The sequence below is a fragment of the Rhinopithecus roxellana genome, chromosome 15, assembly GCF_007565055.1.
Source record: "Rhinopithecus roxellana isolate Shanxi Qingling chromosome 15, ASM756505v1, whole genome shotgun sequence".
NCBI classification, from domain to species: domain Eukaryota; kingdom Metazoa; phylum Chordata; class Mammalia; order Primates; family Cercopithecidae; genus Rhinopithecus; species Rhinopithecus roxellana.
The window spans coordinates 18,122,751-18,144,450 of record NC_044563.1 but is presented as its reverse complement, the minus strand read 5'-3'; the positions used below and the strand labels follow the sequence as shown (position 1 = coordinate 18,144,450).

The window sequence follows — 21,700 nt, the reverse complement described above, 5'->3', positions numbered from 1 at the left end:
GCAGTAGGCTTGACTGCGGATGGGTTTCAGTGGAGTTTAAGAAATATTTAAGGCCAGGCATGGTGGCTCATGCCTGTCATCCCAGCACTTTGGGAGGCTGAGGCGGGTGGATCATTTGAGGCCAGGAGTTTGAAACCAGCCTGGCCAAAATGGTGAGACTCCATTTCTACTAAAAATACAAAAATTAGCTGACGGTGGTGGTGCATGCCTGTAATTCTGGCTACTCAGGAGGCTGAAGCATAAGAGTCGCTTGAACCCAGGAGGCAGAGGTTGCAGTGAGACTAGGTCGCATCACTGCACTCCAGCCTGGGAGACAGAGTGAGACTCTTGTCTCAAAAAATACATATATATATATACACATATATATACATACACACACATACTCTTAGATGTTAATGGGACCCTTTAAATTCGGGAAGAAAAGATGTGTTTATAAACCCTTGGCTTGGCCACCCCTTTCTCTTGGGGGCTTCTGAAACATCTCTGTGCCACCTTAGGAGTCCTCACGGTAGTTACAGACCACTGGTCCGGGAAATGGATGATTAGAAAGGATGGGCCGAGGGAGCCAGGGGGCCCTAAGCCATGGATTTTCAGAGTGTAGGTTCGGGACTCATTCAGCTTTGGGATCATCTCAAATTTCCGGACTCCATCCCAAGCTGGTAGAGTTAGACTCTCTGGGGCTTGGTAATTTGCATTGTCAGTAGGCTTCCCTGTGATTCTGAGGACACCAAGATTTGAGAACCATGTCTGTTATGGGCTGTGGATCATTGTGGGCCTAGAGAGCTCATCACGTGGTCTGAGCTTTTTTTTTTTTTTTTTTTAAAGACGGTCTCATTCTGTCACTGGAGTGCAGTGGCACAATCATGGCTCACTGTAGCCTCAACCTCCTGAGCTCAAATGATCCACCTCGGTCTCCCAAGTAGCTGGGACTGCAGGTGCAAGCTACCATGCCTGGCTAAGTTTATTTTGTAGAGATAGGGTCCCACTATGTTTCCCAGGGTGGTCTTGAACTCCTGGGCTCAAGCAGTGGGCCAACTTTGGCCTCCCAAAGTGCTGGGATTACAGGTGATGAGCCACCGCATCCTGGAGCTGCTTCTAGGCTGGAATGCCCAGTCTTGGCAGGGGTTTGGGAGGCAGTTCCTGTAATTATATGTTGTGGGTAGCGATGCGCCCAAGGAAATGTGTGTGCCTAGTAGTGGTGACATCCGCCTTCAGAGGAGGCAGCCCTGTTATGCTTGGGCCTCTGGGTGGGTTTTGCTTTCCGGGGGACCCTGCCCCCGCAGCCCTCAACCCAAAGAAGTTGAAGACCACTCGTCCTTACCTGCCTCCAGTCTTGGATGGGATGTGTCTGCCCCAGGCTATGTCTTTCACAGCTGCATCCCACTGCCCTAACCCCAAGCAGGTGCTTGGCAAATGTTGACTGAAACCCTGGCTCGAAGGCTGTGCAGTATTAACCCTTTGTGGCCATGGTCTTTAAAGTTATGGGAACCTGGCCTTGAACCCTCTGAACCTGTTTCCTGAAGGCTGTTCCAGCTGTGAGCACCTTTTCCTCTGGAAGGCTGCTCTTGTGCGAAGCTGGGCCCCTCTGCTTATTGTCTGAGGCAGGTCCCCAGGCCTGAGTGGGCCACTGGCCCCTACCTCCTAGTCTTGCCAGAAAAGCACTGAAAACCCAAACTCACCCTCTCCCTTCTCCCCTCAGCCTAGGAGCTTTAGACTCACCACTTACCAGACACGAGGGACTTTATTTCGCATGTTTAGCTATTAGACACAAAGGGGTCAAGACTTGAAGCAGTTTTTGCAAGTGAAATCATCTGGCCCACCCTTCTCCATCCTACCAAGGCTACTGGCTGTTCTCCAACAGAAGGCCACAGCGGTTATGTCCTCCTGGTACTTGCGTCGCAGGTGTCACCCTTGATGGTGCAAGGCCCTGCGTGGCTATTCGGGTTCTCCCCCTTAATGGAGTTGCTGTGAGGAGATGAACCTTATCAGGGGACCAGCAGAGATTGGCTCAGAAGAGACCACTCTTCTTAAGAGGTTAGGGGGACTAACAGGCTACGGCCAAGTCCCCTTCCTAGTGATACGGTGGCTTCAGCACAGGTTGTCAGCTTGGGGCCTGAGTGAAGTTCTCAGGCTGACAGGGCCAGGGAGAGCAGGCCATTCCCTTCCGGGGCCACTGGCTGGGCTGATCATCAGCGCCCCTCTGGCCGCTCTTGGGGCTGTTATTCACCTTGTCAGCAGCAGAGGGCAGCACAGCAAGGTGCTGGAGAGGAGGCTGGGTGGGCACGCCAAGGGCTGGGTGGGAGCAGGTATAGGGCGCTGTGGGCAGGACCCTTCGGACTCCTCAAGTCTCTGATTCGTCTGTCTCTTCAGTGGAGCCATCGCTCTCTCCATCCACTTTTCGGGAATGATGGAGAGGTCTCCAGGGGGAGCCAACCCGGGGAGGGGTCCGGGAAGGCAGGCAACTGGCCTCTGGACTGGCTGTGACCGAGTTGACCAGGCCCGGGACCTGGGCCAGCCTGAAGAAGGGAAGAAGCCTGGAGGGCAGCGAGAGGCCTGCTGTCCAGAGAGCGGGGCCTCCATGCCCACTCTTACACTAGGGTAAACCCCTGGGCTGCAGCCCCCAAAGGACTCAGAGGGAGGGACATCTCAGGCCTCTGCTGGCCCCCAAACCCTTCCCTGGCAGATGCAGGATGTTACAGAAAAGTGGTCTTGGCCCCAGATGGGGCGCAGCCGTGTTCAACCCGTCTGGCCCCCACAAGGGGGCAGCATCCTCCCACTTGACACTTACAGCCGTTCCAGCTCCTCGTCCATTGCTGGGTCGTGCATCAGATCCCCCTTGTCAGGCAAAGCTCCTAGGAGATCATTGGGGGCACAGCAGTTAAAACGAGGGCCCTTCAGCCAGGCGACAGATTCCTCCATGCCCCTCACCTTCACAGCTCCCTGTTCTGCTGACCCTGGGAGGGCTGATCTGAAGATCTGAGAACTGCTAGAGGGGCCAAGAACAGTCACGGAGCAGGAAGGTCCTGGCTGCCGCTTGATACATTTATTGAATCCTACTGCTTGCTTTCCCTGTCTGGGGCAGACACCACAGCCAAGGAGACATTCCCAGACAAGTGTGGTGATCCCCTTCCAACACTAGGTGGTTGGGACCTGGTGCTGGGAGTTGAGTTCTTCCTTGAGGCCTCAGGTAACTGGGCTGAAAAGGATATGGTCCAGGCTAAGCCCAAAGGTCAGACATTACCTAATTTTGTGTCCCCAAATCAGGGTGACCCCACTTTGGAGACAGATGGTAAAAAAAAAAAATGCTGCCTCTGCTTCTCCAAAGAGGATCCTAGGGCAAGAGGAGAAGGCTGCTGGGTCAGGGCCAGAGTTAACCTGGCATAGGCAGATGGCCAATTTGTCCAGATCTTTTTCAGATGATGCCTCCTGGCCCCTCTTGCCCTAAGTTAGTGTTTTTCAAACTACATCTCACAGAACCCTCTCATTTGGGGGGACTAAGGGAACAGGGCTGACCTCCATGACGCAGCAAGCAGTATATCTCCAGATTTCTATTTTACACACTGGAGATGCAGGTGAGGCCTGAGACCACTTGCTTCTTTCTGTCTCCCATTCCACCCAACCACCCAACGTTAGCGGTTGAATGACAGTGACTTTTTTTTTTTTTTTTGAGACAGTCTTGCTTTGTCACCCAGGCTGGAGTGCAGTGACCATGGCTCACTGCAGCCTCGACCTCCCATGCTGAAGCGATCTTCCCACCTCAGCCTCCTGAGTAGCTGAGACCAATGGTACATGCCACCACACCCAGCTAATTTTTTTTTTTTTTTTTTTTAAAGAGACAGGGTTCTCCTTATATTGCCGAGACTGGTCGTTAACTCCTGGGCTCAAGGATTCTCTTGCCTTAGCCTCCCAAAATGCTGGGATTACAGGTGGAGCCATCACGTCTGGCTATTAGTGTTATTTATTTATGTATTTATTTGATGGAGTTTCGCTCTTGTTCCCCAGGCTGGAATGCAATGGTGCAATCTTGGCTTACCACAACCTCTCCCTCCTGGATTCAAGTGATTCTTCTGCCTCAGCCTCCCCAGTAGCAGGAATTACAGGCATGTGCCACCACAATGGGCTAATTTTGTATTTTCAGTAGAGACGGGGTTTCCCCAAGTTGGCCAGGCTGGTCTCGAACTCCCGACCTCAGGTGATCCGCCCGCCTCGGCCTCCCAAAGTGCTGGGATTACAGGCATGAGCCACCGCACCCGGCCAGTGTCCTTTTTAAAGGCCCTTAGAAAAGGGGGATGAGGTTAGTCCAAGCTGTGACTCAGTTGCTAACTGGCTTTTCCTTCTCCTTCCTAGTTCCTGCTGTTGGTGGGAAGGAAGGGTGGTCATAACTAGGAGTATGAAAAAATACCAGGGCAGATCCCATCCGCCTCACCCTTACTCTTGATTCTTGATTTTTCCCTGTTTTTTGTTTTTTCTTTTTTGAGACTGTCTTGCTCTGTCGCCCAGGGTGGCATGCGATGGCGTGATCTCGGCTCACTGCAACCTCTGCCTTCCAGGCTCAACCGATTCTCATGCCTCAGCCTCCCGAGTAGGTGGGATTACAGGCGTGTGCCACCATGCCCAGCTAATTTTTGTATTTTTAGTAGAGACGGGGTTTCTCCTTGTTGGTCAGGCTGGTCTCAAACTCCTGACCTCAGGTGATCCACCTGCCTCAGCCTCCCAAATTGCTGGGATTACAGGCGTGAGGCACCACGCCTGACCTGTCAATTGCCTCCTTTCTAGTCCTAGTTCAGCGGGTAACCTCAGCTACCAACTTCAGTTAGTTGAGGGCTCCCCAGACCTGTGCAAGCCCCAAGCACTGACTCAGAATAACCAGGCTGCGGGTGGCATGCAGTTCAGCCTGCTAGGGTTTGTGCTTGTGTATCCCAGAGCATCTCTGGCTAACTGTATACTGTGTAAGATAAGAAATATAAAGCATGCAGCACAGTACTTAGCCTGCTGTGGTTGGCATTTAGTGAATGTTAACTTTCCTTCCCTTAATCCCATTCCCTCAACTAGCAAAAGGAAGTAGGGGGGATGCTGTGTGCCTTTTCCTTGAGACTCAGGCACTTGGGATCGCAAGCACAGCAGGAGGATCTCTTGAGACACAAGAAAGAAGCCCTTGCTGGGCGCGGTGGCTCACAACTGTAACCCCAGCACTTTGGGAGAGCAAAATGAGGGGATCCCTTGAGCCCAGAAATTTGAAACCAGCCTGGGCAACATGGCGAAACCCAGTCCGTACAAAAAACACAAACATTTTCCAAGATGGTGGCTCATGCCTGTAGTCCCAGCTACTAGGAAGGCTGAGGTGACAGCATCACTTGAGCCTGGGAGGTCGAGGCTGCAGTGAGCTGAGATTGCACCACAGCACTCCAGCCTGGGCAACAGAGTGAGACTCTGTCTCAAAAACAAAAACAAAACCCCTTAAACTCTAGTAGAATGGAGGCTTACTGGCTCTTCCCTTAGGAGAGCAGTGGCTGTGGGAGGGGGAACAGTGGGGTGGGTAGAGAAGGCTCAGTGAAAAACCAGCAAGCAGGGAGAACTGGACCACTGCAGGCTCCCCCGCTTTTGTTTTTCTCCCTTTCAGATTAATCAGATTTTTTTTTCAGCTTGGAATAAAGGTCTCCCCAGACACACCTTTGCCCTGTTTATAAATGGGATTCAGGTCTCTTTGATATATAATCTCTAGCGCCACTGAGTAAATAGTCCTGTGTCTGCCCAACCTGCAGGCTGCTCCCCAAAGCAGAGCTGGGGATTCTCTGAGGAGGGGCTGGGCGCGCCTCTGCTGTGGGGAGACGGCTTCATGTTGGGGCAGGGCGGCAGGCAGGGAAGGCTGTCCTCTACCATGGGAATGTGTAAGAGCCATGTTTTGTCGCGCATGTTCCTGCTCCCTGAGACTGAGTCTGGCCCTGGAAAGTCAAGGCAGAGATGGTGATGCCCCTTCCCCATGGAGCCGTGTTGCCAACAGAGGCCAGCTGCTCCCTGTGTTGTGCAGCAGGAGAGGCTGACGGCTGCTAGCTCTGACTTACCGAGGGCTTGGTTGATTCCGTGGTGCTTTGAGAGAGCCATGAGGAACCCATAGAAGGTCAGTCTCTGAACGTTGCTGAGGGCTTCTTTGACAAGTGCTGGGGGTGGGCAGCTAAGAAGGAGAGATGCCACATTCAGAGCCTAGCCAGCCTCAGGGACATCTCTGTATCCATACTTTCAAGTTCACGAAGATACCCACAGCCAGGCCAGGGACCTGCCTTGGGAGCCCCAAGGCCCTGGGGATCCAGGCCTTCACTGTGGTCAGGAGGGGCTGGCATGTTCACTAACTGGTGCTTTCACCGGAGTGGGGAGCAGGGGTGGGAAATGGCTAGGGAAACCAAATCTGTTGCTCGGCCCCTAAGGATACTTGTGCCAAACAGGACAGCTTACCCCTCTCTCTGTGTAGAAAAGTTTTATACAAGGAGTACTCTTTCCTTCTCTCTAAAATGTTAAGGCCAGTCTGTCACCCAGTAAATTGGTCATCTACAGTGGTCTTGCCCAAGTGAAAGCAGTCCTTTTGAAGTGAGCCATTTGGGAGCCTTTCAGTCAACAACTGGTTTGGGGGCAAATGGCACTGTTACATTATGACCAGCAAGGGCCCTAGAATCCCTGGGCCTGGCAGAACATCCTGCAGAGCTCTGTTCCACAGCCGGCAGTCTGAGCTCCCTGGGGCTGGGGGGCTGGGGGCTGCATGCCCATTCCTCACCTGTACTTGTGCCGATCACACAGGTTTTCCAGACACTGGTAGAACAGTGACGCCTCCACGCCCTCCAGCATGCCGGCCTCGCCCAAGGCAGGTCGTTGGCGGTGCTGCCCACTGGATGATGTCGGCACAATCACTGTGTTGGGGTTCTTGCCCGACAGCAGATCCTCATAGATGGCAGCCACACTGTCCAGGAATTCTGGAACCGTGGGGGCAGGGGTGGGGGTGGACAGCTCAGGCAGATAGGACATGTTTTGTCTCTTCATTATGTCCTCCCTTCTCTGTCAGCCCAGTTCCACACCAGCCTCAGTGCTCAGGGCATGGTGTCCTGAGAGCAGAAGTTCTCAACCTTGTTTGACAGCACACTGATGAGAGATGACACTAATCTGTGTTTTCGCTCAAATGTACCATCCCTCACTTGTTCCTGGACTAGGTGAGACCTGCCATTGCACACTTTCATAGCACCCTAGGCTTTTTTTCTGGCACTTAGCCAGTGAGGAGCTTTCTGTGTCATTAATTGTCTGTCTCCTTGCTGGAATGCACAAAGGCAGGGGTCATGCCTGGTTGGCCTGTCCTGCCTAGCACTGTGCTTGGCACACATTAAGGCCATAAATATTTTTTGGAGGAGTGAACATGAGTATGCTCTCACTGGTAACCCCCATCTTGTGTGGCCACCTGCCTCTCTACCTCAAGAAAGTGTGTTGGAATACCAGCGAGGAACAGAGAAAGCCCGCAAGGTGCTGCTGAGTCAGTCATTTGAAATGGTTTTCAAATTTCGTAGTTGAGCCATTGTTAGAACTGCTGACTTATTGGCCCATCTCATCCCTAGCACACACTGCTGGGCAGTGTCAGTAATGCTCCTGGCCCAATGTGGTAGCTGTCCCATCCCTCTGGGGGCGCTGTGAGAAGAGGGCTGGGGAGGCATTGAGGGGAAAATGTTCTCCCAGACATGGCTGCTCCTTCTCTAGGGCCCAAGAGCTTCAGAGAAATGGGAAATGACTGGTGCTGCTAAGAGCAGGTGGCAAGACCCCAGGCTCCAGCCCCTGCCTGCACAGCCCTTGGGCTGCCATCAAGTAAACAGAATGTGGCGCCCAAGTGAGGCTAGGGCTAGCTGGGGACACCAGTTGACAGGAAGGCCAAATCTAAGGACAGCCTTCTGTTTACTGGAAGAGCCTGTTTTAAGCAAATTTGTTTATGAACACAGTCAGCAATTTGTAAACCCAGCACTCCATTTGATGTCTCTGTGTGTGAGCTGGTGTATAGTTATATTTATTTGTCTATATTTATTCCATCTGATTCCAGAGAGACTTAAGGGTGCAGCTGGGTGAACTGGGGAACAGAGTGGGAGTGTGACAAAGGACTGGTGTGTGTTTTTTTAAAGCTGTGGGGTGGAGGAGAATGTGCACGCAAACACACAATCGGTTGCCAAGGGAGAGACCCTTGAAGGCAGTAAAATAGCAGCGAGGTCGGGAACAGTGGCTCTGGAGTCAGCCTCCAGGTCTGGTTTCCACTGCTTATGAGCTGCATGACTGGCTACTTACTTCTGTGAGCTTGTCTCTGAAAGGACCTCTCTTAAGGCTGTTGTCAAGATTAAAGTCAGTGCTGTGCCTGCGACATAGTAAGTTTTCAGTAAGCAGTGAATGCTGTGGATGTTGTTGTTGTCATTATCACTTAAACTGATTTGTTGAGTTGCTGACTGAAAGCACTGTGGTTTTCAGTGTCTTCAGGAGGCTGAGGAAGTCAGCTCTGCAGACTGAATCTTGTGATCACCACTGAACGCCAGACATCCTGTTAGTGACCCGCAATGAAGCACACCCCCAAAGGAGGTGGGGAAGAGAAACGTGTGCCAGGCACACAGATGGGCAGGGCAGCAGGGCGGGACAAGGAGGCAGGGTCCTGTGCGGAGCCAGATGGAGCCCGGGAACACTCACCTGAGTAGTAAAACTGGATCTGGAAGGCAAAGAGGAAATCTGAAAAAGACATCAAGCAGTCCACGGCATCGTCCATGAGCACAATCCTGAAGGGGAAAGAGAGAATCTGAGAGAGAGAACTGGGGGAGGTTTAAGGAGGGGTGAGGGAGGCCGGGCGCGGTGGCTCAAGCCTGTAATCCCAGCACTTTGGGAGGCCGAGACGGGCGGATCACGAGGTCAGGAGATCGAGACCATCCTGGCTAACACGGTGAAACCCCGTCTCTACTAAAAAAATACAAAAAACTAGCCGGGTGAGGTGGCGGGCGCCTGTAGTCCCAGCTACTCGGGAGGCTGAGGCAGGAGAATGGCGTGAACCCGGGAGGCGGAGCTTGTAGTGAGCTGAGATCCGGCCACTGCACTCCAGCCTGGGCGACAGAGCGAGACTCCGTCTCAAAAAAAAAAAAAAAAAAAAAAAAAAAAAAAAAAAAAAAAAAAAAAAAGGAGGGGCGAGGGAGGTTTAAGGAGGGGAGGGAGAGAGGGGGAGGGAGGAAGGGAAAAGTGCAGGGGAGAGAGAGAGAGAGAGAGCTATTCCTGGGCCGCCAGTCTCCCCTGGGGCAGCAGGACATTTAGGAGAGGGCTCCCAAAAGCAAGCTCCTCCCAGTCACCTCACCGCTCCATCAACTGGACTCTACTATCAAACTGAACTGACCACACTGTACCCAGAGTGGGCTCCCGGTTCAGTCTCAGTGGCACCAGCTAGCGGATGGAGCATGGGCAGGGGGTGGCAAGGAGAGGATGCAACTGTAATGCAGCCAAGGTTTCTTTTCATATACTTAAGCAGTAAATCCTTTCATTCTGCTGTGAGGACCATTTAGTTCAGAATAAATACAGCTGATCAGAAAAGGCAAAAAGAACAGCCAAGGGGTTTAAAGGGTCTTGGCAAGTGGTACTGAGATTTAATAAGCTACCAAAGGGCCAGAACAGTGACAGACACCTCCACCCTGGGACACAGATGGCAGACAAGGGGAGAGGGCAAAGAGCTATTGGGGAATCTGCACTTGTGAGGGTCAAAACCCACACTCATCTTGTGCTGCCGCTCTGCTCCTCCTTGCTGTCCACGTTCACAGGTTGCCCACCCCACGGTTTTCCTGTCTCTAGTCCCTCCCACTGAGGACCCACCTCACAGGAAGAAAACCATCTGACTCATAAAAGGATTAGACCAAGTCTATGTTCGTCCTCTGCTCAGCGCCTCATCTGAGCCGGGACAAGAAGAGAAGGAAACGAGCGCTTGCTGGGCTCTATCACATGCCAGGCAGGCGCCAAGCCATCCGCTGGGGTGGGGCGGGCCCCCAGTCTGTTTCTGATCAGGCCCTTCTGGCTTTATCTATCTTTCTTTTTTTTAAAATTGTTTTTGGCCGGGTGCAGTGGCTCATGTCTGTAATCCTAGCACTTTGGGAGGTTGAGGTGGGTGAATCATCTGAAGTCAGGAGTTCAAGACCAGCCTGGCCAACATGGTGAAACCCCACTTCTACTAAAAATACAAAAATTAGCTGGACGTGGTGGCACGTGCCTGTAGTCCCAGCTACTTGGGAGGCTGAGGCAGGAGAAGTGCTTGAATCTGGGAGGTGGAGGTTGCAGTGAGCCAAGATTGCACCACTGCAGTCCAGCTCGGGAGACAGAGACCCTGTCAAGAAAAAAAAAAAAAATTGTTTTCTTTTGCTCTCTCTTGTATTTTGCTAAATCTCTTTCCACTTCCCTGAGTCAGAGGTTCCCCAGACTGTCAACTGGATCAGCCCCAGAGAAAGCCAGGATTGCTCACTGCTGGGGAAGGGGCTCCACAGAGACTGCGATATTGTGGTGCCACTCCCCTTGCTGCCATCTCCCTAAAGAGAGACAGCGGTTCCTGCCTCATCTTTATTGTAATATGGATAACAATAGAAGCAAGTACCATTTCCTGAATTTTTAATTGTTTTTAAACCCTCCGTACCGCATGGCAGGCTATTGAGGTATTTAACTGCATTCGTTAAATTTTGGTCCACAACAATCCTACAGGTGGGTCTTATTATTTCCATTCTACACGTGAAGAGTCTGTGGCTCAGAGGTCAGCCTGCCAAAATCACACACACAGCTGGGGAGTTTGCTGGACTCCACAGGCCACGCATCTTCCATGAGGCCACACTACCTCTGAAAATAAAACTACAGAGCAAAAACACTAACATTTTACCTTCTAGTTTCTGTGGCTGATTTATTTTCTTTCTTGTTACTGATATGTTAGGGCATCTCCTGGGGAGAACGACAGCTGCCTCCACCACCAGAGTTCAACACTAGAATTCCAGCTGGAAAAAATTCAAGACTGGAGGGTGGGAAGAAGCAGTGCCGCTGAGGGCCACAAGAGAGTGCCCTGGTCCCTCCATCAGTAGTTCACGGGACTAAGTGCACTGCCAAAGGCCAAGTGGTTACCCTATCTCTCATAACCCAAGGAAAACCCAGGCAGCAAAACCGCTCCTTCCCCACCCAGATGGCAGAATCTGTTTTGACAACTGGATTGGGGGAGCAGGGAGACTGCAGAGAGCGGGCAGTTAGAGAGGACTGGCATTAGCAAAGACCCCCAAACTGCAGAGGAAGAGTGAGCTCTCCCAGGAGTGCTTAGGGAGCGAGAGCCACCAGCACCGCAAAGCTTTTCCTTGGCAGGCTCAGCAGGGCAGACAAAGGCTCTAGATGTGAGAAGTCACTGACTTTCCCTTCCTGCCCTGCTCTCAGGACAGCTGGAGCCCCAATAGTCTAAAGTGAATTACAACAGAACAGCACTGGCTGTGAATATCCCCAAGCAGGAAACCACCAAGGAGCCCAAGCCTTTCCCCATGTTCCATGGCTTCTGTTGATCATCAGTTGGAACACAATGCTCCCATAGCAGCAACTTCCACTTACTATTTATTTACATTGCGATATAATGAAACACCACAAAAGTCACCCTTTAAAAGTGTACAATTCAGTTTTTTAGTATATTCACAAAGTAGCGTCACTGTCACCACTGTCTAATTGCAGAAGTTACCTCCATTTGCAATTCTCACCAATAGGCCCATTCCAGAGCCTGCCTCGGAGCAGAAGCTTGAGCTCATACTTCCCAAAGGGCTTCACAGTCTCGTGGAAGCCTTAATGCTGAGTGCCACGAGCATCTTACTCTTTCAGCCACAGATGGGACTAGAAGCTGTAAACAGGGCACACCCTTCCAGCCTCAGAAGTGGTCTGCAGCTTTCTGCTAGGGGCCATCTTGACCTCGAACATCAGCAGTCCCTTTGGAGATGGGCTGTTGCAGAAGAGGGGGTGCACACCATGGGAGGGCAGGGGTATCTGTTGGAGCAGGGCAGCCCTGCAGGTGCCCTGTAATAACGGGTAACAATAGAGGCAGATACATTTTTTGTTTTTTTTGTTTTTTTTTTTTTTAGTCTTGTTCTGTTGCCCAGGCTGGAGTGCAGTGGCGCAGATTGGCTCACTGCAACCTCCGCCTCCTAGGTTCAGGTGATTCTTCTGCCTCAGCCTCCCTAGCAGCTGGGATTACAGGTGCCTGTCACCATGCCTGGCTAATTTTTGTATTTTTAGTAGAGACGGGGTTTCACCATGTTGGCCAGGCTGGTCTCGAACTCCTGACCTCAAGTGATCTGCCCGTAGAGGCAGGCACCTTTCCATGAGCACCCTACCTCACGGCAGGCTATGAAGGCATTTGACTACATTAATTAAATTTTATCCTACAGCAGCCCTGTGGGTGGGTCTTAGTGTTATTCCCATTCTACAGGTGAAGAGTGTGAGGCTCAGAGACGGGGGAGCTGAAACATGCCAAGCAGGAGGAAGTAGGGGGCGAGTGAAGGGGGGCAGACAGAGGTGAGGGCTTTCTTTCGGAGGGACATGTGGCTGGATCATAGCAGCACATGTATAAAGGAGTGAGGGGTTTTTTTTTATTGCAAGCAATACGACTGGCTACCTTTTAAAAAGCCAGCTGGATCTGAGCTTGTGTTAACAGCAACACCGGCTATGACTCTCCTCAACCAGAAACGTGGGGCATCCTAGACATCCTGGAAACTTCTCCCACCCCACCCCAAGCCAATCAGCCATTCACCAAGTCCTATCAATGCTATTGCTGAAATTTCTCTTGAATCCATCTACTTTCCACATCCACAGTCACCATCCTACCCCCAGCCTCCACCTCTCTTTTCTTGATGATGGCATGACCTCCTATCCAGTTTCCCTGCAACTACTCTTGCTTGCTTGTTTTTTTTTTTTTGAGACAGAGTCTCACTCTGTCGCCAGGCTGAAGTGCAGTGGCTCGATCTAGGCTCACTGCAACCTCCGCCTCCTGGGTTCAAGCGATCCTCCTGCCTCAGCCTCCTGAGTAGCTGGGACTATAGGCACGCGTCACCATGTCCAGCGAATTTTTGTGTTTTAGTAGAGATGGGGTTTCACCATGTTGGCCAGGATGGTCTTGATCTCTTGACCTCATGATCTGCCCGCCTGGGCCTCCCAAAGTGTTGGGATTACAGGTGTGAGCCTTCTTCTAATTGAGTATCCATATTGTGGTCAGAAAGATTTTCCTAAAATGTGAATGTGACCATTTTACCATTGTGTTGGAAACCCTTCACAGAGGCTGGGCACAGTGGCTCATGCCTGCAATCCCAGCTACTCGAGAGGCTGAGGCTGGAGAATCACTTGAACTTGGGAGGTGGCCATGTCAGTGAGCCAAGATTGCACCACTGAACTCCAGCCTGGATGACAGAGCGAGACTCCGTGTTAACAACAACAACAACAACAACAAACAAACCAAAAAAACCTTCACAGTCTTCCCATTGCCCTTAGGACATGGTCACCCATTTGGATCTGGCCTGTGAGCCCGTTCCATCTGCCCCCTGCCTCCCTCGACTCCCCCACTGCATTCTGGCCACACTAGTCTTTCCGTCCTCCCTGAAGCTGTCCTTACTCATGCCCTCCAGACAAGTCTGTCCCTCTAGCCATAATGCTCCCTGCCCTTCATGCCTCCTCCTCACCTACCAGATATCTCCATATTCTTCGGGCTGAAGCCTCTACAGCATCTCTTGGGGAAGATGAAAGAGGAAAGCACTTTTTCTAACCCAGCCTAGAATAGGCCCCCCTGCTACTGGTTTCTGCAGTTCTCAGCAGCCTCCTCACACTGTTGTCTTTGTCCTGGGAACATAAGATCTACCAAGTGACACCTCTGTCTCCCTGCCTGTGGCTTGACTCTGTTATGGTGCCTGGCACATAGCAGGCACTCAGTCAATGTCTGTTGAATGAAGAAATGCATGAACAAATGAGTGAGAGAAGCCACGGTCCCCTTTTCCTCTGGCCAGGTGACACCTGGAGTAGTTTCTTAATCCCTCTCATAAAGATACTTGGTGAGAATCTTTATGGAGAATGCAGACATTCAGAGAGATTAAGAAACTTAGCGAAGGTTACAAGCTAGGAATGAAAGAGCTATCATTCAAATACTAATACTTTCATGTCTGGACAGTCTGTTTAAGGGGAGTAAACTAGAGTCCCGGAGAAGAGGGTCAGGCTGGTGGACAGTCTAAAAACCATGATACTGGACAAATGACTGCATTTAGATCCTTTTGCTTAGAAGCGAAGACTAGGGAGGAAGTGAGGGCTGAGACCCAACTCTCAAAGGACTGCCTCTTGGGGAGATAACACAGGGATCTAGAGTTTGGCTCTAGCCTCTTGGGGAGATAACACAGGGATCTAGAGTTTGGCTCTAGCCTCTTGGGGAGATAACACAGGGATCTAGAGTTTGGCTCTAGCCTCTTGGGGAGATAACACAGGGATCTAGAGTTTGGCTCCAGAGATGTTTTCAAGCTGCGTACTTCTAGGATTGTGGCTGATTTGTAAAGGAATGAGATGTGTATTGCCAGAAATGTTCAAGCAGAAGCTTGAAGGCTCATACTTCCCAAAGGGCTTCTTCCAGCTCTGACAGTGTTGTCCCACGGGTGGACAGAACTAACAACTCCTCCTGTTAGTGCTAAATCCAGTGGGGAGAGAGTTTGAAGTTCAGAGGTCTATGGCTGCAGAAGACTTACTGAAAGGTACATTTAATCACACCATATGCTGTGCTGTCCATCTCCAAATGAATGCTGAGACCCATGAAAGTTCTAGGCATCTGTGTCTTTAACCCGCCTATGGGATCCTTCTAGCTGTGGGCATCTGCATCTTGCTTTGGAATCTCAGCAGAACTGTGGGAAAAAGCAGGCAGGAAGCTCCTGGTCTGTCTTTACCTCTTTGCCTTTTCCTGCAACCCTTTTATCCCCACAGACAGCTCCTTCATTCTGAACTCAAGCTCGATGACACTCGCAGAGGGCTCGGGAAAGAATCTTCTTGGAGACGAGGTCATCCCCATGTGCTGTTTTCCAGTTGCTGGCAGTTGGCTCAACACCCCTTCCTGCCAGAGGCCTTCTGCTAATGTGCCAGCTGCTTCTGACACCTGGAGGTGCCTGGCCGCCCCTGCTTTGAAGTGGAGCCAACAGGGAGCTGCTGCCAGTGACAGTCTGCACAGATCTATTGGATCATGGAGGGACCCTTGTGGGCCATGCCTCAGGGCTAGAGAGAGGGACTCTGGGGGAGAAGTAGAGACACTTTGGTTCAGGCTGTGCGGAGCAGAACCATGTGTGGGGTGGAGCCTAGGACAGGCAACTGGAGTGGAGAAAGAGCACATGGCCGGTCTGAGACTGGCCACTTTCTCCCTCCCCTGCTGACTTCCAGCAGCTGGGATAGGCAGTCTGGATGGGAGTTGTAAGGGTGCCAAGTAAGCAACAGCTTCCAGCCTGAACCTACTGACTTGCCAACTTCCTATTCACCCCTAATTAGGGTCAGTTTCCCTGGTCTAGTGGCATGGGCTGCACCCATTTTCCTGAAGTTCTGGATTAGTTGACCCCAGGATTAAGTCCCAGTTCCACCATTCACTGGCCAAGTGACTGTTTCCCTCTGAGGCTCAGTTTCCTCATCTGTGAAGAGGATACAATCATAGTTCCTGTTTCCCAGGATTCTTGTGGCGAGTCAGCATGATGATGTTATATATGCTAGTGTCTAACAGGCGCTCAGAATGAGCGCAGGCTGTAATCAGTAAGTATATTCTATCTGGTTTAAAGTGTGGGAGAGCCCAAAAGAGCAAATAAAAATAGAGCCCAGAGGAAGTGTGTGCTGCCATCATCCACCAGGCAGAGGTCTCAGGCGGAAGCCAGCGATCTAGTTTCCCATTTACTTTTAGGGGGAAGCTAGCCCTCAGCTAGGGCCAGAAAGAAAAGTCACTTTCCATGAATGGACTTCTTTGAGGAGGTCACATGACTAGCATCAGTCATAGGGTGGCTGAAGGGTGTCCCCATGTCTGTTTGGGCTCACAGTGCACCTCTAGGGTTTTTGTTTGAATGTCAGGGCCATGAGAGAAGCAGTGATGACACGATGTCTGGTTACCTTCTCCAGGTGGGAGGAAAGGCTGCTACGAAGGTGTCCTGGGTCATTTCCTGAGGGTCACTCCTCTTCTGGACTGTGTTGGGGGCACACTTGTGCTGCACAAGCTGCCTCTAGCCTAGGCCCTTGAAGTGGCATGGGATGTCCAGGTCATTGCTCTGCCCGGGCTCTAGTCTGCACCTCCAGGGTACCCCAAACCCTACCTGCCCTGAAATGCCTAAGATGCTTGATCCAGAGGGTGTGGGAAACAACATGATGATGACGATGATTATAATAGTGAATATTCACTAAGGGCTGTTAGCACTACACACCTATAAGTTCATTTTCTGCTCGTATTAATCCTATGAGGTCAGTTCAGTGAGTATCTTGATGGAGAACGTAGATGTTCAGAGGAATTAAGAAACCTGACGCAGGTTACAAACAGGAGCGAAAGAGCTATACTTCAAATACAGGCCTCTCTGACGCTAGTCACAGTTCCGAGACCACCTGCAGTCACTTCTGGTAAGGAAGAGTGGGCTCTGTGCTGTCTCATGGTAATGAAGCCTTCCTGCTGCCCCTTTCACTTCTCCCAGTCTCAGTGTTTGTTAGAGCAGCTGCCCCCAGAAGGACTGGAAGCTTTGGCCTGGGTGCTGCTGCTTCCCTGCAGACAGTCTGAAGGCCTCATTACTCTGGAACCTCCCAAGAAGCCTGAGAGCTAGGGGTGAACTGGTCCACAGACCTTAGAATAAAGACCCAAACCCAATGTATGGCCTGTAAAGCCCCACTTTCCCTCCCTCTGCCCTCAAATGCCTCAAACTCCAGGCCATCACTGGTGAGAGCCTAGCTTCTTTTCCATGCCGCTTACTTTCCCCGAAATGCTTTTTGCTCTCACTGCTGTCTACCTAATCCCCCCATCATTTTTTATATAAAGGAAATGTTTAGAACCTCAGAAAACTACAGAGAATAACGTAAGAAACACCTGTGTCCCCACTAGCCAATGTTATCATACCATAACGTCTTACTATCCTTGCTTCAGTCTTCAAAAGCTTTGTAAAATGCAGCATTAAAGATAACCATTTCAGCCACCTGTGCACCCCTCCCTCATCCTATCATCTACCTTTCTTCCTGGGGGGATCACAATGATTTACTAAAACTTGGGGGTCTAGCATTCCTCTGCATGTCTTTATACTATAATTAACTCATGCGAATGTCTGTGTTCTTTTCTTTTTTTTTTTTTTTTGAGACGGAGTCTCGCTGTGTCGCCCAGGCTGGAGTGCAGTGGCGCGATCTCAGCTCACTGCAAGCTCCGCCTCCCGGGTTCCCGCCATTCTCCCGCCTCAGCCTCCGAGTAGCTGGGACTACAGGCGCCCGCCACCACGCCCGGCTAGTTTTTTGTAGTTTTAGTAGAGACGGGGTTTCACCGTGTTAGCCAGGAGGGTCTCAATCTCCTGACCTCGTGATCCACCCGCCTCGGCCTCCCAAAGTGCTGGGATTACAGGCTTGAGCCACCGCGCCCGGCCTGTGTTCTTAAAACATTATATAGCTTTGTTTTCCTTTTTCTCAAACTCTGTGTCATTCTGTAACTTTGATATTTTGAGATTCATCAGGATTGATGCATATATAGCTATTCATTTTAGCTGCTGGAAAGAATTCCACAACTATGGTATGAATATGCCACACTTTATTCTTTCCTTCGGCAGAGGGACATGCAGATTGTTCCAGTGGCAGCTATTACAAACAATACTGCATGTTTCCTTATTCCCAGGGGTAGCTCTTGGACTTTTAAAATTTGGCTAAATTGTCCGAACGTAATTGTAACAATTTACACTCCCACCTGCAGTTTATGAGCGTTTCCACTGTTTCACATCCTCACCAATATCTGTAGTATGAAACTTTAAAATTTTTGCCAATTTGATAGGTATGAGGAGGTATCTCAATATAATTGGCAGTTTCCTGATTACTAGTGAGTGTGGGCATGAAAATATGCCCAAAGGTTTATTACTAATGTTCTTCTGTGCATTGCCTGTTTATATCTTTGGACTATTTTTCTACTGAGAGCCTTAATCTTTTTCTTATTGATTTGTAGGAATTCTTTTTTTTTTTTTTTTTTTTTTTTTTTGAGGCGGAGTTTCATTCTTGTTGCCCAGGCTGGAGTGGAATGGCACAGTTTCGGCTCACTGAAATCTCCACCTCCCAGGTTCAAGCGATTCTCCTGCCTCAGCCTCCCAAGTAGCTGGAATTACAGGTGCCCACCACCATGCCCAGCTAATTTTTTTGTATTTTTAGTAGAGAGGAGTTTTCACCATGTTGACCAGGCTGGTCTCAAGCCCGTGTCTTCAGGTGATCCACCCACCTCGGCTTCCCAAAGTGCTGGGATTACAGGCGTGAGCCACTGTGCCCAGCCAATTTGTAGGAATTCTTTATAAAAAAGTTCTTAGCTGGGTGTGGTGCTGTGCACCTGTAGTCCCAGCTACTTGGGAGGCTGAGGCAGGAAAATTGCCTGAGCCCGGGAGTTTGAGTTCAGCCCAAGCAACACAGCAAGACCTCATCTTAAAATAAAATAAAATAAAGTAAAATAAAAATAATTTATGGAAAGCTGAGGCAGGAGGAATGCTTGAGGCCAGGAGTTCGAGGCCAGCCTAAATAACACAGCAAGATCACCGCCCCCATCTCTACAAAATAAAAAATTAGCTGGGCTTTGTAGAATGTGCCTATGGTCCTAGCTACTCAGGAGGTTAAGGTGGGAAGATCACTTGAGCACAGGAGTTTGAGGCCGTAGCGAACTATGAATGCACCACTGCACGCCAGCCTGGGTGACAGAGCAAGACTCCATTTCAAAAAATAATAACATTTTAAAATAATTTTTTTGGGGGGGACAGAGTCTTGCTATGTCACCCAGGCTGGAGTGCAATGGCACAATCTCAGTTCACTGCAACCTCTGCCTCCCGGGTTCAAGCAGTTCTCCTGCCTCAGCCTCCTGAGTAGCTGGGATTACGGGCGCGCGCCACCCCACTCGGCTAATTTTTGTATTTAGTAGAAATGGGATTTCGCCAGGTTGGCCAGGCTGGTCTCGAACTCTTGACTTCGTGATCCACCCACCTTGGCCTCCCAAAGTGCTGGAATTACAGGCATGAGCCACCGTGCCCAGTCAATACTTTTTTTAATTTTTAATTTTAATGTTATTTTTTGAGACAGTTTTGCCTTATTGCCCAGGCTGGAGTGCAGCGGTGTGATCTCAGCTCACTGCAACCTTTGCCTCCCAGGTTCAAGTGATTCTCCTGCTTCAGCCTCCCGAGTTGCTGGGACTACAGGCATGTGCCGCCACGCTTGGCTAATTTTTGTATTTTAGTAGAGATGGGGTTTCACCATGTTGGCCAGGCTGGTCTCGAACTCCTGACCTCAAGTGATCCGCCTGCCTCAGCCTCCCAAAGTGCTGGGATTATAGGCATGAGCCACCGTGCCTGGCCAGAATAAGAATGGCAGGCAATACAGCAGGGTGAGGTGGCTCACGCCTGTAATCCCAGCATTTTGGCAGGCCGAGGCAGGTGGATCACGAGAACAAGATATTGGGACCATCCTGGCCAACAGTGTGAAACCCAGTCTCTACTAAAAATACAAAAATTAGCCGGGCATGGTGGCGTATGCCTGTAGTCCCAGCTACGGGAGGCTGAGGCGGGAGAATTGCTTGAACCTGGGAGGCAGAGGTTGCAGTGAGCTCAGATCACGACACTGCATTCCAGCCTGGTGACAGAGCAAGACTCCGTCTCAAAAAAAAGAAAAAAAAAAAAAAAAAAGAATGGCAGGCAATACTTTAAATCAGTGGTTCTCAATGTGTGTTTCCCAGACCATCAGCATCACCTGGGAATTTTTTAGAAATATACATTCTTGAGCCCTGCCCTAAACCTACTGAACTCTGGGGTTGTGGTCCGGCCATGTGTGGTTTAACAAGCCCTGCAGGTGACTCTGATGCATGCTCAAGTTTAAGAACCAGTGCTTTAAATCTTCACCCTTGGAACACAGCTTCCCAACCCTTTGTCACTTGGGTCTCAAATGACTTACAGGTGTGATGGTCCCCTTGGCCCAGCTGGGAGGAAGCCAGAGCCTGCAGGCCAATCACAAGTAGTCTTGTCTTTACTGGAGATTTTTGTTATATATTATTTTCTGATTGCTGTGAAGTGCAAAAAGGCCAGGAAGTATTGGCTTTGGAAACCCAGCAACGTCTCATTTACTTATTTTTTAAAATCTGGTACTATTAATAATGCCAATATAATTGTAACAGCAAGAAATTATTACTGGCCAGGCGTGGTGGCTCATGCCTGTAATCCCAGTATTTTGGGAGGCTGAGGTAGGCGGATCGCTTGAGGTCAGGAGTTCGAGACCAGCCTGGCCAACATGGTGAAACCCTGTCTCTACTACAAATACAAAAAATTAGCCAGGCGTGGTGGCGGGCATCTATAATTCTAGCTACTTGGGAGGCTGAGGCACAAGAATCACTTGAATCTGGGAGGCGGAGGTTGCAGGGAGCTAAGATCACACCACTGCACTCCAGCCTGGGCAACAGAGCAAGACTTCATCTAAAAAAAAAAAAAAAATTATTACTTATTTAATGTCTACAACGTGGTAAGCAATTTTCATGGTTTTGTTGGTGTTACTGAAATCTTACAAACACCCTATGAGTTAGTTACTATTATTACTGTCATCCCCATTTTACAGATACAAAAACAGGGCCCAGAGAAGTTACGAGATATCCGCAAGGTCATCCAGTTAATGGGGCACGGGTGGGATGTACACTAGATCTTTCTAACGCCATGGGGCCTGTGTTCTTCTAGGTCAAGGTTAATATTACCACTTCGAACGATCATGACAAGTTTACTCTGTGCCAGCCACCATTTTAAGCACATCATATACTTCTCCTTCAATCATTACAACTATTATTATTCCCATTTTACAAATGAGGAAACAGCCTCAAAGAAATTAAATACCTTTCTCAAGGGCACAGCTAGTATGTTGTGAAACCAGGATTTGAACTCAAGAAGTCTGGTTCCAATTGCATGCTCTTAACCATCCAGAAAGCTTCCAGTCCATGGAGGATGGGGAGCAGGAGATGCTCTGGTGATCATTTGGGGATAAAAGAACTACTCCACTAGCTGCAGATGAATATGTGAGGTGGAGGGGATCTCTGGCTTGGCTGCTGTCGTGGAGTCTATTTGCTTTTTCTTTTCCTGTTTTTCCAGCTCACACCTGCTGCCCCAGGGCCTAGCCATGATGCTTGCAGCACATAAGGCAGGCGCATGTGGAGACACCATGCCCCTGAACAGGCTCCGGCTTCCAGCTGCCTGTGGATTACATTCTTTTACGCACACATCATCACAGACTGGAGCCTCCTTCAGCAGCCCGTCCCCAGACTTCAGCGTCCTGGATAAAGTAAGCCTGGCAGTGAGATGGGAGAGGGCAGTTCCTCTTCTAGCAATAGTAACTGCCTTGAAGTCTCTACCACCTCCATTTGCAGTTCTGATCAGATGCATAGGTGTGTGTGTGGGGAAGCTGGGACCCTGACCTTGAGGACAAAATGAGAATAGCTTAC

General features: G+C 50.2%; 1 protein-coding gene across 4 annotated transcripts in view; it reads right to left on the bottom strand.

Moving 5' to 3' along the window:
- Positions 1-21,700, bottom strand: part of C15H11orf49 (chromosome 15 C11orf49 homolog) — a 228,049-nt gene that overhangs the window by 388 nt on the left and 205,961 nt on the right. Inside the window, exons 5-9 of one of the 4 annotated variants that reach the window (XM_030918979.1) lie at positions 8,695-8,780; positions 6,767-6,962; positions 6,063-6,172; positions 2,789-2,852; positions 1,723-2,534 (exon numbers count right to left, since the gene is read on the bottom strand). In XM_030918979.1, coding sequence (XP_030774839.1) covers positions 2,342-2,534; positions 2,789-2,852; positions 6,063-6,172; positions 6,767-6,962; positions 8,695-8,780 — 649 coding nt within the window. In that variant the 3' untranslated portion in view covers positions 1,723-2,341. Of the gene's footprint in view, positions 1-1,722; positions 2,535-2,788; positions 2,853-6,062; positions 6,173-6,766; positions 6,963-8,694; positions 8,781-21,700 lie in introns of those variants that run through there. The other 3 variants (XM_010371091.2, XM_010371093.2, XM_010371092.2) reach the window with 3 other exon arrangements.